The 13,412-nt window shown below is 37.7% G+C and overlaps 1 protein-coding gene across 1 annotated transcript in view; it reads left to right on the top strand.

Annotated features, from left to right (window-relative positions):
- Positions 1 to 13,412, top strand: part of HS2ST1 (heparan sulfate 2-O-sulfotransferase 1) — a 76,753-nt gene that overhangs the window by 44,812 nt on the left and 18,529 nt on the right. Inside the window, exon 2 of the mRNA XM_066192523.1 lies at positions 9,867 to 10,105. Within this exon, the coding sequence (XP_066048620.1) occupies positions 9,867 to 10,105 (239 nt within the window). The remainder of the gene's footprint in view (positions 1 to 9,866; positions 10,106 to 13,412) is intronic.

Genomic DNA, 13,412 nt, shown 5'->3' with positions numbered 1-13,412 from the left:
TACTGAGCAAGGGGCTGGAATTGTTTTTAGCTTTTTGTAACAGCCACCTGAGATGCAGTTGAAGGAATTATTTGCCCTCCTGTTCTGGACAAATTCTCATCAAATAGTCCTTCTTGTTCAAAAAGAGATTTGGGAGAAGACCAGACTATTTCTCATGCATGTAGGAAAAGAATTCTTTTTAATTAAAAAGCTTAATCCAATCTAAATCAGGATTAACACCAAGAGGCTTTCAATGAGCCAGCTGGCTCTCCTACCAGAGGAAAATTTTTTGTACAAAACCACCTTACTGTACACATCACTAGCTCGGACTGTCTGTGTCTACAAAGCACAAGGAGCTCCATATCACACTGACATGAAATGAGGTCAAGCTCTTGCTTGTATAACTTTGATTTTGCTAATCAATGTCTGCTGCAAAGAGATTTATAGTAGTGATGTTGATATGCTAGTATTTGAAATAAGATTGCCACTGTCTCTTGTCATGGAGAGGATGGTTGTGGAAGGTTTGCATTAGCTGCTAGTTGTGTCACAAATGTTCTGTAATGCATGGTTTCAAACTTGTATTGAGGATTTCATGTGGGCTTCTCTCATGAAAGTCCAGCTGAACTTCCAGAGTAGGGCCAGGGAGGGTACGTGTTGAGAGGACTTCTTTGTAATGTTCCCTCTATGGACTCCTTGAGGCCACTGGGCCTCTACTCCTTTCAATCCTCTGAAAGTCAAGGGGGAAGGGCTCCCCTTAAAGCAGGTGATTATTTTATTCATAAAGAAACCGGGTTGATACTGCCAGTATTCCTAGTTCTGCCTGAGAATAGCTTGGACTTAGGTGTGAAGAGGGGAAGGATACAGCAAGAAGAGTGTTCCAGAGATAATGAAAAAGTTTTAATTTAGTGTTTGTTGTAATTCTAGCATTTAATTAAAAATAGGGGGGGCTTTTTTACTTCCACTTACTTAAAATGGCTTTGATGTTCCTGAAATGTAACTTTTAAGTGGTCTATATCTTGTTAGAGCTTATCTTTATTCATGCTTATCTTTTTGATCTCCATTGCAGATGAGGTCTTTAGGCTGCAAACCTTAGATTGGGAAAAAAGATAAAGCAGTATTTTTTATCTATGTTGATATTTTAGCTACATGAAGTAGCAAATATCTTGATTAACAATTCACATTTTTGAGGGAAAAATAAAATTTACTTCTGATTTATGTATAAAGCAACCAGGGTATAGAATTAAAGTTCTTAAATGAAGCTAAGACCAAGATAAATGGTTTCCATAAAGAAAACAAAAAAATATAATCAAGAGCTTATCTAATCAGTATTTTGAAAATGTAATTAAAATTAATTCGGTAATGACTTAACAACCATGGGGCTCATGCAGCACGCAGGCTCATTTCTGGTTTTTAAAACTTCTTTCAAAACTTCTGTTTTACAGGAACTCCTATAACAACATTAAGGTTAGAAATCATGTTTATCACTGTAAATGCTTAATCTATACATAGCCAATGTCAATTAAGCAAATATCACGCTCTATCTATTGGTGCTACACGGAGTTCTTGTAGGGTTATTCTTGGTGCTCTAACTTCCTAAGATTCCTAGTAAAATATTTAGCTCTTCTACCTTACCCACGTCAGCTGCCGTAGTGATCAGAAGGCAGTGCTGTTTGCTGTCTTCCTTTTTTTGGCTGTTAGACCAGATGGCAATAGCTTGTTTTCCAGATTAGGTTAGTTTAGCCAAGAAGTGTGAAGACAAGCAGGGATATAGTGCAATATGTTGCAAATAACAGTGTATCTTAGCAATTAGTTTTATTAAACCTGATGGCGACTTACTAGAATACAGTGTTGTCCTTATGTATAGGTCTTTCAATGATTTTAACAGATAGTTTAGAGATTCTTTAGGCTTTTTCGCTAGTCAATACCCTTTTTCAAAAGTAAATGATTATATGGCTGCAGAAAGCTCATGTAATAATATAAATAACATATATATATATAAATAAAGCACCAGTCTCCAGGCTGCCTTACTAAATAGAGTCAGACACTCTATATTGATCTTGCTTTTCTTCACTATTTGAGTTGGATTTTTCTTGAAGGAGTGACATGCATATTTGTATAGTGGAATGCTTGTGACAACTGTGTGTGTGTAGAGAACAGCTCCATTAACTTTTCTTGCTAACACTGGAGACCTGCATTAAGATATTAAGGCACTACAAATAAGAGCAAACCCTGCTGTTGTATACTCCGCTGAGGTTTATTACTTAGAGAACAAATCCCTGGTTTGCAACTTATTTTTCTTTGCTCTTATCATAGTCACAGTGCTTCATAACAGTTTACTGACAGTTTTGGTGTTCTGAAAAGCCACAAACCTTTTCCTTTTGTGATTACATCCTTCTCTTTACAGCTGTTTACTTGTCCTAACAAAACAAGAAATTGCAAGTGACTGGGAGAAAACAAAGATGAATGGTGACTGTTGTGTTTGCTCTCATGCTAATTCATCAACTTGAAGTCAATACTTGGGTCAAGCAAAACAGATAAATCTGAAGTTGGAAAGCTTATGGAAGTGCTTGACATATGCTTATTTTTTAATATATACTAATACATCATGGTGCCTAAACATTCTGCTTTTGTAGATTTTTACCTAACTTTGTAGTTAGCATTGTGTACAGTATTCAAGAGTCATAGCAGTGATGCTGTAGTTAGAGCTGAAGATGTGTTTTTAGTATGCACCTTTTCTTTTAAAGCATTTACAAATATTTTAAAATTTCATATTTGGTGGAATTAAGTCTTCTTTTTTTTCTGTTTTATTGGATGCTGTTTTATCAATGTGTTTGCTATAAGCCATATTATTTCTGGGAATAACCATGCTTGCTGGGGTACCTGAACTTTGATTTATATATGCAATTCATCTGATATCTAACTTCCATGGAATTTTGTCTAGTTTTGCCATTCCTGGGAGAATTTGAGATGTAGGCCCTTACCTGTCCTACATAGTACTAAGAGACCGGGTGATTTAATAGTACATGCATGGTATTCCTGGTCTTAAATTCAAAAAGAGCCACAACATAGTCTTTATTTAAGATATTTTGCCCAGTGAAATGCTGGAAGAAAAATATATAAGTCTGCAGGTTAATTGTAGTCTTAAGAAAAAAAAAAAAAAAAGAAAAAAGATAGCAAGTACTTGGTCAGGCCCTAATCTTTCTTCCTTAAAAAAATCTGCAGAAAAATGAGAAATGCAGGCTCTGATGTTCAAACCAGGTTGGATGTCCATGTGGGATGGTGATTTCATTGTAAAGAGTAAACCTTTTGTCTTTTAGTTTAAAATCAAAGCCCTAACAGTATTACTCACTAATCAGTATGGTTCTACTTAGATGTTCAAAATAAAGTCCTGGAAAAAATGCTGTCTTGAAATAAAGTGACACATATCAAATGCCAGTGGAACTGTAGCAGGCTTTTCAGAATTTCTACTTCTAATTTTCAGGCAGCTGCTGTGTCAGATTTCAGTTAACAATCTCAGTGCCTGCTTGGTTGACTGTGTTGGGATTTCTGAGGGGGTTATTTTTTTTTAAACTAGTTCCAGTGAGCATTTGTTGGAGTTTGAAAACAATTCTCTTCTGTCTGGGCAGTTCTGAAGTGCAGGATAGTCTTTTTCTTCTGCTTTGAAAGTGCATTAACCACTACGAAAGAGAATTTTTTGGCAATATTAGTGACATGTGCTTGGTCACTAAACTACTGGGGTTTATTACAAAATACCTTTTATACCTGTTTCTTTTCATGCATTACTGGAAAAGAAACAAGCTGGGATAAAATGTCTAAAATTAGTCAATAGAATTTCTTGCCACTAAGGCAACTGAATTCTTAGAAGGGGAAGAGAGCATGGGGTTTTGACCTGACTGAAAAAACTTTAAATTACCTTTCTGGTATTATTTTGAGCTTTGTACTCTGTTTCCATCCTGGTTTGTGCTTTGCATGTGATCTTTGCTTGCTGTAGGTCAGAACTGGGTTCAGGGCACATACGTGCTAAGGCTGTCCTGAATTTGAAGACTTTTAAAAGGTAAATGTTAAATTAAAGGCTTTAGCAGGTATTTCATTAAGACAGCTAGACTTGCAAATGAGACTAACAGTCTTTTTTTGTCTAAAATTCAAATAACTAAAATACCTTAAGGGTTAAGATGTTTTTTAATTAGGAAAGTTGTTCTGAACTGCACAAATAAATATCTAAGAAAAGAAGAAAGCAAAAGGTGTTACTCTCTTAACCAGAATAAGTTACGGCTGCTGCATAAGGCTGCAGCAGTGCTTTCCACAAGTGTCACTCCCTAAATGGGGTTGTTATTAACAAAAATTTCTGAAGCTGTGAAGTGATTGGTGGTAGTGTGTGTGAGGGGCTGGGAATGCAATAGGACCATGTACCCTCTGTCTAAGGGCAGTGGGCTGCTGCTTGGATACCAGTGTTCTTGCTGCGTGACTGAAAAAAAATTAAATGAAATTGCATTTTTGTTTCTTAGTAATCTCTTTTTATTTTTTTTGCCCACAAATACATGTTGGTCTTTAATTCATGACGTTTCTAGAGAGCCCATGGTGGTTCTGATCTTAGTAGGACTTAAAACTAGAGCAGAATAGAGTTGTTATTTATAAAGGTCTTTGAAAAAGTTGGTATGTTAATACTCATACCTTGCACAAATCTAACTTTTAGGCACTTTTTATTAATTCAATCTAAATTTTTCTTCAGATTTAATTTGGTATAGTGATACAAGTCCTCCATAGCCATAAATTGTCATAACACCATTGATTCTTTCTCTTCTTCTCTGCATCCCTGATGTATTGGTATCTACATACAGCTGCACTCTGGCTGTAAGTCGTGTGCTGCTGAACAGCTCCCAGGGGAGGCCACATTTCAGTGACAGATGAAGGCTGTGTGTATATGGTGGGTGTTGAAAATGATTCAGAACATTAACTTTGCTGCAGAATTATGATTCGGTTTTTATGCCGTTGTTCAGTTTCCATCCTTCATCAGAGGAGAATGGAGTCCATAATGAGTAGGTTTGCAGTCCTGCTCGGGTTCAGAATTTAGTCCCATCATGTGTTAAGCAGCTTTTGGGCAGGGAAACAGCTTGAGAGCTGCTCAGTGCCTCAGGCTACCAGCTGCTTGCCTAATTGGCCTGGGTGCACAGTGGAAGGAAAGCTGAGACACCAAGTCAGCTGGCTTCAGTGTTGTTCCTAACTCGAAGAAATCTGCTTATTGGTTCAACGTGGCATCCAGTAGTACAAGGTATACAGTAACAGCTTGCTCAGGGGTGGTGCTATCAAAACTAGCTGTCCAGTGCCTTCACATCAAGCCAGTGTGACTGAAGTTTGAATGTGTGTAGTTTTCTTCTGTTGGGCAACACTTAAAGGCTGCTGAGCTAAAATTTATTTTAAGACTGTGTCTTTCCTCATCTGAGTGGGTGCTTTCACGATGAAGCATGGCAGGCACATAAGACACATTGAAGAGAGAGCCTAAATAATATCTGTAGATACATACAGAAGGAAAATAGATGTAGAGGACAAAGAGCACAGTTTGGGAAAGTGGAGCAGTATGCTCTGAATTATTCTCCCTGTTACCTGAACTTGATTTTGACAGCCAGCAAGGCTCTAAATGTGTCTTTCATCAAGAGTGGTAAGTTAGAGGGTAAAGAAGAATTTCTGATTTTGATAGATTTCTTTGTTCAGAAATCCCAGGAGGTTCTTATGCTTCTGTGAAAAATGTGAGGAATTTGAAATGTTTGGTTTTGTTAATCTTTAAGTTGTTAAAATCCATGACACGCTATTTTCTTTGGGAAGATTTTGTATGCAGTTATGCAGTTAACACTTGGATTTTAAGTTAATGCTAATAGGCTTGTTTTACCTAAGACATTTATCTGTTTGAATGTGCAAGGAATGTAGACTAATAACTGCTTATGATCCCAGTCATTTGTTTCTATAATTATTTAAATATTGTTCCTTTGGGTGATTTGTTTCTGTAATTATGTAAATGTGGTTCAGCTGGGTTTTCAAATATTTTTAGAAGTATGTATGGGTCCACTGCATTTTCACAGGTGATTTTATTAAGATCCGTGGCCTGTCCATTTCTCTCAAAGTGCTTCTTGTTGGTAACTTCAGAGCTTGTTGAGAAACTGCTTTGACTTGAAAGGGCAGTGACCTTGAAGTGATGGCATAAGGATGAAATGTTGCTATTAGTGTTTCTGCTGAAGGAGAAGACATAACTTGCCCATTATATGTTATTTTCTGGTAGCATGTGACTGGCAAACCAATTTGTTGCTAGCAATGATATTTTGTGGTTTATTGCTATAAGAGGATGGCCGAAGAAATATAAGTCATGCCAAGAGGCTGAGTTACAGAAATAGGATGAAGGTGGATTTAGAAGAACACGTAGACCAAGAGGTGAGAAAACAGACTTGTTCTACTGTTTCCAACACAGCTACTTCAGCCAGCTAAGGGCTTTCTGCAAGTAATTCATCTGCTGGTAAATAATCAGTTCAGCAACTGTTACTACGCTGATCATATTGGTGCTGCCTATGTGCAAACTGTCCTTGAAGTTGATGAAAGTTTGCTTGCCGGACAACTGCAGGTGACAGAACAGAGTTTATCCCAAGGGTATGGCAATTATACTGTGTATTACAGTGAAATTAAACAAGCAATAATGAAAAAGTGCAAGACAGGATATCTTATGCCTTAAAATTATCCTGTATTATAGTTTTATGAAAACCTGTCTCGTATTCAAAGGTATCACTTATTTAAATGCTGCATATCTTTTTAACTGGGTGTAGTTATGTAATGTGAAATTTAGAGTGTATGATCTTGACTCTTTTTAAGCATTTGGTTCTCAATGATTTTGTGTAGATGTTTTTCCTTCAATACGAAGTTTAAATAGAATGCAGTGAAAGCAATGAGACTGTACGGCATTTTGTCCACTGGATCTCTGAGAGGAAAGAAACCACCCATCCTGATTTTGAAAATTTTTAAAATTGTTTTCAATGAAACCAGTCCAACCTCATGTAGACAGGTTCTTGTCATCAAATTTATATTTGCTGTCATCAAAGGAGATTTTTGGTAAACACAATATATTTAGTAAATACTCTTCCCTGTCTTTCACATGCAAAATGTCTTTAAAGCATACATTGCATTTTCTGCCATATTTCTAAAAACATTTAAGTATCGTTCATTTTTCAGCCATTACAGGGCTTCTACTTCCAAAATTATTCAAATTTTATAGAAGAGCAAATGAACTCAAATCAAAATGCCCATTAACTCCTCAAATTCTCTCACTTCTCATTACATAGGTATCCCAAAGACTATGCTCAGCTGTATGTTACCATTACTGGACATTTTCCCCTCTCCAAATAATAAATTTACTAACCTTATCAGTAAATAAAATTGATATGCATAATTTTAAGAGTTTAACTTTTTAGTAAGTATCAGAAGAGCTTCCTGACTTCATGGGAAAAAACTGCCTACTGTTTGTGACTGGGAAAAAATGTGCACTTTCACAAAACTTGCAATTGTCATTACTGTAGTACTCATAGACTGGAATGAAATAGGCCCTTAGAATGGCTGACCAGGTTAGACACTTCCAGACACTTCCTCTGCTTCTCATTGCAACTTTCCTTGCACTTCAGCAGCTTATATCCTTCACTTCATTTCAGCTTTTTTTTTTAACTATTGCATTTATTTCAAAAAGATGATTTCAGTGCTTCATCTTAAAGATCAGTTTTTGTTTTATTTTGAAATTTAAAGCCTCCTTTTTTTCATAATAGGACTGTCTTCAGGCTTGTGAAGGTTCTGCTCCTTATGCGAGTTCTTGCTTTCCCCCTCGCCATGGGAAGCAGAAGGTGCTTGGATGCAATAGCCTTTCTGCTAATTGCATCCAATCATGCCGCTTTTATATCTTATGCATGGTCTTTAAAGTGCCCTTATCACACTAATTCTTGAATAATCAAGGTTTAAAATACCTCATTAAAGGAATAGTTCTCATCAGTCCTCTTGCAAATCATGTCTCTTTCTCACAAATGTTTCTCTCTTCCATGTAAAAGAGGAATCTCTGTGCCAGCCAGCCTCAGCAGCCCTGGGGTTCTGTGTAGCCATGATTCAAATCCAGCTTAGATCTACTACTCTGGTGTAGAAAATACCAATTAAATGTGTTTCATTTCAGCCTCTCTAGGTGGTATTCAGCATCCATGTAGCCTTGGGCAGCCACATGGTTAACTATGTTCCCTACCAAATGCTTCCTCTAATCTATTACTGGCAGGAAGCGGAGAGTTGCCAGCCCCATTATTTTTTTGTAGCCATCTTCAGAGATGAAACTTGTGTCTGTTGCCTTATCTCTTTCCAAAATAGGACGTTTGCCAGCATTGATGGGAGAGGTAGCAAATGAGAAAGGAAGGAGCAAAAACTGTGATTGATGTAGTGGGGAGCAACAGATGTCATGTGGAAAATTGAGATATACTCAATAAGCATTTCCTACAAACATTTTCATACTGATGTAACTTAGTTATGGGGTGTGAGATATGAGCATATGAGAGAGTGAGTGAGTTTAAGCTTTGAAGCATTTCAGACAGATGGAATTTTGTGGTTTAAGACAATTTACGTGGAATTACAGGGTAGGCTATTCACAGCTTGATGATTCTGCTTTAAAAGAGATTTTATATTATAATTAAAGAGATCTGGTGAAAGGGAATAAAAAGAGCTGGGCTAAAGAATCAAGGGAAGTAAAGGTCAAGAGCTGCTGCTGCTGTTAAAAGTGTGTCATCCATGAAGAGCTATACTCTGTAAACGAACATAATTCAGAGAATTACAGGTTACTCTTGTGATATCAACTTCACCTTACACTGTTGACAAATGCAGATTTCTTTGAATACATTATTAAAGGCATATCCCCATATATGAATGAGAAAAAGTGCTTTGACATATGTATTACAAATTGTATTAAAGTACATCCTTATCTGGAACAGAAAAAAACCTGAGTCTCAATCAGCACGGGGTATTTGATATTCCGCAGGGTAAAAAACGAAAAAGCTGTAATACTGTGGGTTTTATTTTGCAAATAAGCTTTTAGCAGCTGAAGCAATGTTCAATTACTCGGAGTGTTGCCCTTTGTCTAAAAGGAAAGATGGGTTATTTGCAAAGTACTCACTCTGCTAAAATGTGTTGCTCATAGCTTGCATTTCCATGTTTCTTTCTTTTTGATGTATTTGATGTATTTCAGTACTTAGGGATCACTCACCTTGATGTTACCTGTTTTGTAAGCACCCCTTGCTTCTATTCTTGTCAAACTTCAAGTTAATAAAACTAATTGAATTTTTGCAACCCCATTTGATTGTGATGCATTACTCTTGGGGCTTATATCAATTGAAATAAAAATTCTGTGGTTTCATCTGAATGACAGTGCTTCTGCACAGTCAGTTGACTGTGGTCTCTGGTGTTAGTATTTCTACTATTTCTGGAAGACTTATACTCTTCAATTGTTTGATTTATTTCTTCCATTGTAATTTTTTACTAGGGGTATTGTAGAAATTATGTGGGATATTTCAGGGATGTCACCATTTTCATAGTGCATTGTAGACTTTCCTTTAGAGATGATGACTCTAGAGATGGTGACATCAGTGTGAGTCATAGAGTATGGTCTGTGTTCCCTAAGCATATTGTTTTCTAGGCTTTCTCCTCTGTGTTGGACCATCTTTCATTCATTTTTATTGATGAAGTTTTGTTCAGATATGTCAGAAATACATAGTACAGCAAGTGTTTCCTTTTTTGTTGAGGAGTTACTGCTTTTCACCAGATTGTGTTCTAAGGTTTGAACTTCAGAATTGGTGACACTTACGTTGAAATTTTGTATTTATCTTCCTTAACAGAAAGGGCTATTGCAAGGCATGAAGTCAGAGAAATAGAGCAGCGTCATACAGTAGAGGGTCCCCGACAAGATGTGACACTGGATGAAGAAGATGATGTGGTGATTATTTACAACAGAGTACCCAAGACTGCCAGCACATCCTTCACAAATATTGCCTATGATCTCTGTGCAAAGAACAAATACCATGTTCTACATATCAATACAACCAAAAATAATCCTGTTATGTCTCTACAAGATCAGGTAAGCTGCTGAATTTGGAATGTCTTTATGAAACAAGGGAAGGGCACAGGAAAAAAAGTTTGCTGTTGTAAACTTGGACTATCTGATGTATTTGGCATTCTTGTCACATTTTCCAATGTAAATGAAATCTAATGTTTTCACATTTTCTTTGTCGAGGATTAATATTGTTTCTTAATAGGTTTAGGTTTTTGTTTGGCTACTGGAGGTGGTAAGTGTCTGTTTTTTGGACAAAAACAAAACTAAAAAGGGGCATTGCTGGGGTAGAAATGACCTTTGTTGTTATAACTGTTTTGGCTGTGTAATACAACTTGCCTGTCATCTCCATCTGCAGTGAATGCAGTCTTAGGCAGTTTGCTCTCTGAGCAGTGCAGGCACTGTGCCATGCTGTCAGGGCTAGACTTGTGTCTTCGGTACTGGGGCTGGTCAGGTCTCATAGGTGATAAAAAACATACAGAAAAGTGCTTGTAAATAGCTTGCACTGCAAAGGATGGGTCACTTTGTATCCAATAAAAATTCTCAATAAAATCACTGTAGTACCAGACTAGAAATGATCATGCCTACTGTATTTAAAAAGGAATATTTTAAAAAGATGATGAGAGTACAGTGCTGTGTTTTTGTTTGGCTGGGGTGAGGAAGTATGTTTATTGGTTTATTTTCTTTAATGTTTCTTTGGCTGTCATGAGTGCACTTGCAGAGAATCCAGGTTAGAAATCTGAAACATCACTGTCGTCATCCCTGCCTGTAAAACAAATGTTTCCAACTCTCTACTGCTGGTTGTATGCTGATCACTTAAGTTGATATGCAGCAGAGGCAGGAGCTGCTCTGCATTGCAGCATGTCAGCACTGAGCCTTCCAGCTCCTCTAAGTGCATGTCTGCAGGCCAAAGCAGCTCAGCACAACTAGACTGTGGCAGGGGGAAAGCAGATGCCAAAGGCCCTTCACTTCCAGTTCTGTATGTGGGAGAAAGGCTGAGGTAGGGATCTCTGTATAGAGGAAATAATGGACTTGGGTGATACTGGAATGGGTTTTGTGATAGTGGGGTTGTGTTACTGTTGAGTATTTCCTCCTGTAAAATTGTTTCCTGCGTATGAAGGTGATACCGTCATATGACAAGTACTAAAGACCTGTGCACTAAGAGCAGAGTGATTTTTGAAAAGATTTAATAAGCCTTTGTCAGTTAATTAAAAATCATGTTCAAGTCAGTCATACCTAGTGCTGCACTTCCCACCAAATTCTGTTTCTGTCAAGGTGTCTCTTGAAATGGAGATCTGTCCTAAAGGGTAGGAGAGCTAGTCGTTGAATAGATATAAATTGAACACAGGCTACCTTGAATTTCTACTTCTGTTTCAACTTAATTCAAATGAAATTCATTCTTAGCTGGCTTAGTTTTATAGAAGAGAAACTCTTCATCTTCCCTCTAATAATAATCTATTGAAAAATGAAAATCGGTCTGTGCCAAGCATGAACACAGTACTGTTAGTCCTACCTTCATTTGATACTATGCTCTTGTCCAAGGTGGTGAATGATGTAGTGAATTAGACACTTGATACTGTTCTTTGGTGGCCATTAACTGGGAGATGCTGACAATGAAGAACTTCATATATTGCCTAGTTACTCAAATATGCAGAAATAATTATTCATCTTTAATACAAAGAGATAACACTTGCCATTTTAAGTCAGAGGGCATAATTCTAGAGATGGCAGGGGTGCTGAGTGGTAGCTGATGATATTTACTCTCTGTGGGCTCAGATTAGCACGACACATTCATATGCCACCTTCACCAGTATAGCTCATTTGGGTGCATTAGGTGTATATGTGCCAGTAGTAAAATACATAAACATATAGAGACAAAATTGTTCTGTTAGTGATACTGTTTGTTAAAGTAAATTTCCTTAAGTAAGGTGAAGATTGCCTTGGGCCTGGCAGAAATTTGTAAATTAGTGAGTTTTCTTTCGTGCAGTTTTTCTGTTGTACTTTTTCCGAACGACTGTAATTCTGTAACAGATTTTAAGTTCTCTGCCCATATGTGAAACCTTTACTTCTTGAATGCAATGTGAAAAAAATGATATTTAAAATCCACTCCAAATATAGTCTCTATCTGATTTGAGATAATCTGATAAGAGTTCCTAACACCCATTTTTGTTTCAGGTGTAACTTGTCCCGGCAGCCTTCCTTTCCCCTTTGCAGCACCTCTGGCAGCAGGATCCTGGGAGCTACCCCTCTTTCCCCGGGTTGGGCCCTTTCTTTGCAGCAAGCTGAGTGCTGTGTTGGCCATATTGCATTTCTGACCTGTGTGGTCTGTAGTAGAAACACTTGCTTTTCCTAATTAAGTGGGGTAGTTGTTTGGTTGAGTTTTATTTGCTGCTTGCATGTTTCAGCAGTGACACTTTGTCCATACAAGAATGCCTCTGTTATGGCTATCAGGATGGCTTACCAGCCATCTTTTAAAATTAACTGTCTGGTTTTAATTTTAAAACATTTAAAATTAAATGGCTGTTCTGCATTACAGCATGTGTTCCTGATATACTGTTTAAAAAGTGGGTGTGAGAACATTCTCTATACTGTTATGAATGCAACAATTATCCAGTGCTTCAATCCCTCAGCTTGCTGTTTTCTGTTTCTTGGTTTTTTTCCTCCTTCAGTTTCTCTCTCAATTTTTCTCAAAAGAGCAGCATGAAAATACATTATTTTGCTCCCAAGTGCATTCGAAAACAGTTGGTCTCGCAGAGGACAGCACAGTCATAGTGGCTTTAATGGTACTTATTTCCTCTTCTAGTGCAGGTTTCAGTGGCTGTCAGAAGTGGAACAAGTGAAAAGGCTGCAGCAACTCTGCTTTAGAAGTGGAAGTGCTGTCATGTGCTGATGGACATTTAAGAATTTTTCTTTTGGAGTTAAATAGTCTACTGAGCATGAGTGCTGCATGTGTGCCAGTTGTATTTTTCCTTCTGAGAACAAACTGTTAGTGCAAGGCAGGTATCCTGGCTGTACTGGGACTGAACTGGTGAACTCAATCTTCTCACCATCTCACAAAATTGCTTCTCAACTGTCCTTGCCTTGAGCTTGCTTGTGGTTGTGCATGGCATGCAGCCAAAGGTGTGCTGCTTGCCTGTTTCCAGCATTCCCCGCCCTCTGATTCAGAGCTAACTCAGACACACTCATGCACACTCAGACACATTCTTGCACACTAACACAAAACACACACTCTTGCACACTCGGACACCATCAGATACACTCGGACACACAATCACACACACTTGCACACATTCACGCGCACAGGCGTGTGTGTGTGATTGTGTGACTGAGTGTG

The sequence above is a fragment of the Chamaea fasciata genome, unplaced genomic scaffold (genome assembly GCF_029207755.1).
Source record: "Chamaea fasciata isolate MVZ Bird 193981 ecotype frontalis unplaced genomic scaffold, bChaFas1.0.hap1 SCAF_10, whole genome shotgun sequence".
NCBI lineage: Eukaryota > Metazoa > Chordata > Aves > Passeriformes > Sylviidae > Chamaea > Chamaea fasciata.
This window is presented reverse-complemented; position numbering and strand designations above follow the sequence as displayed.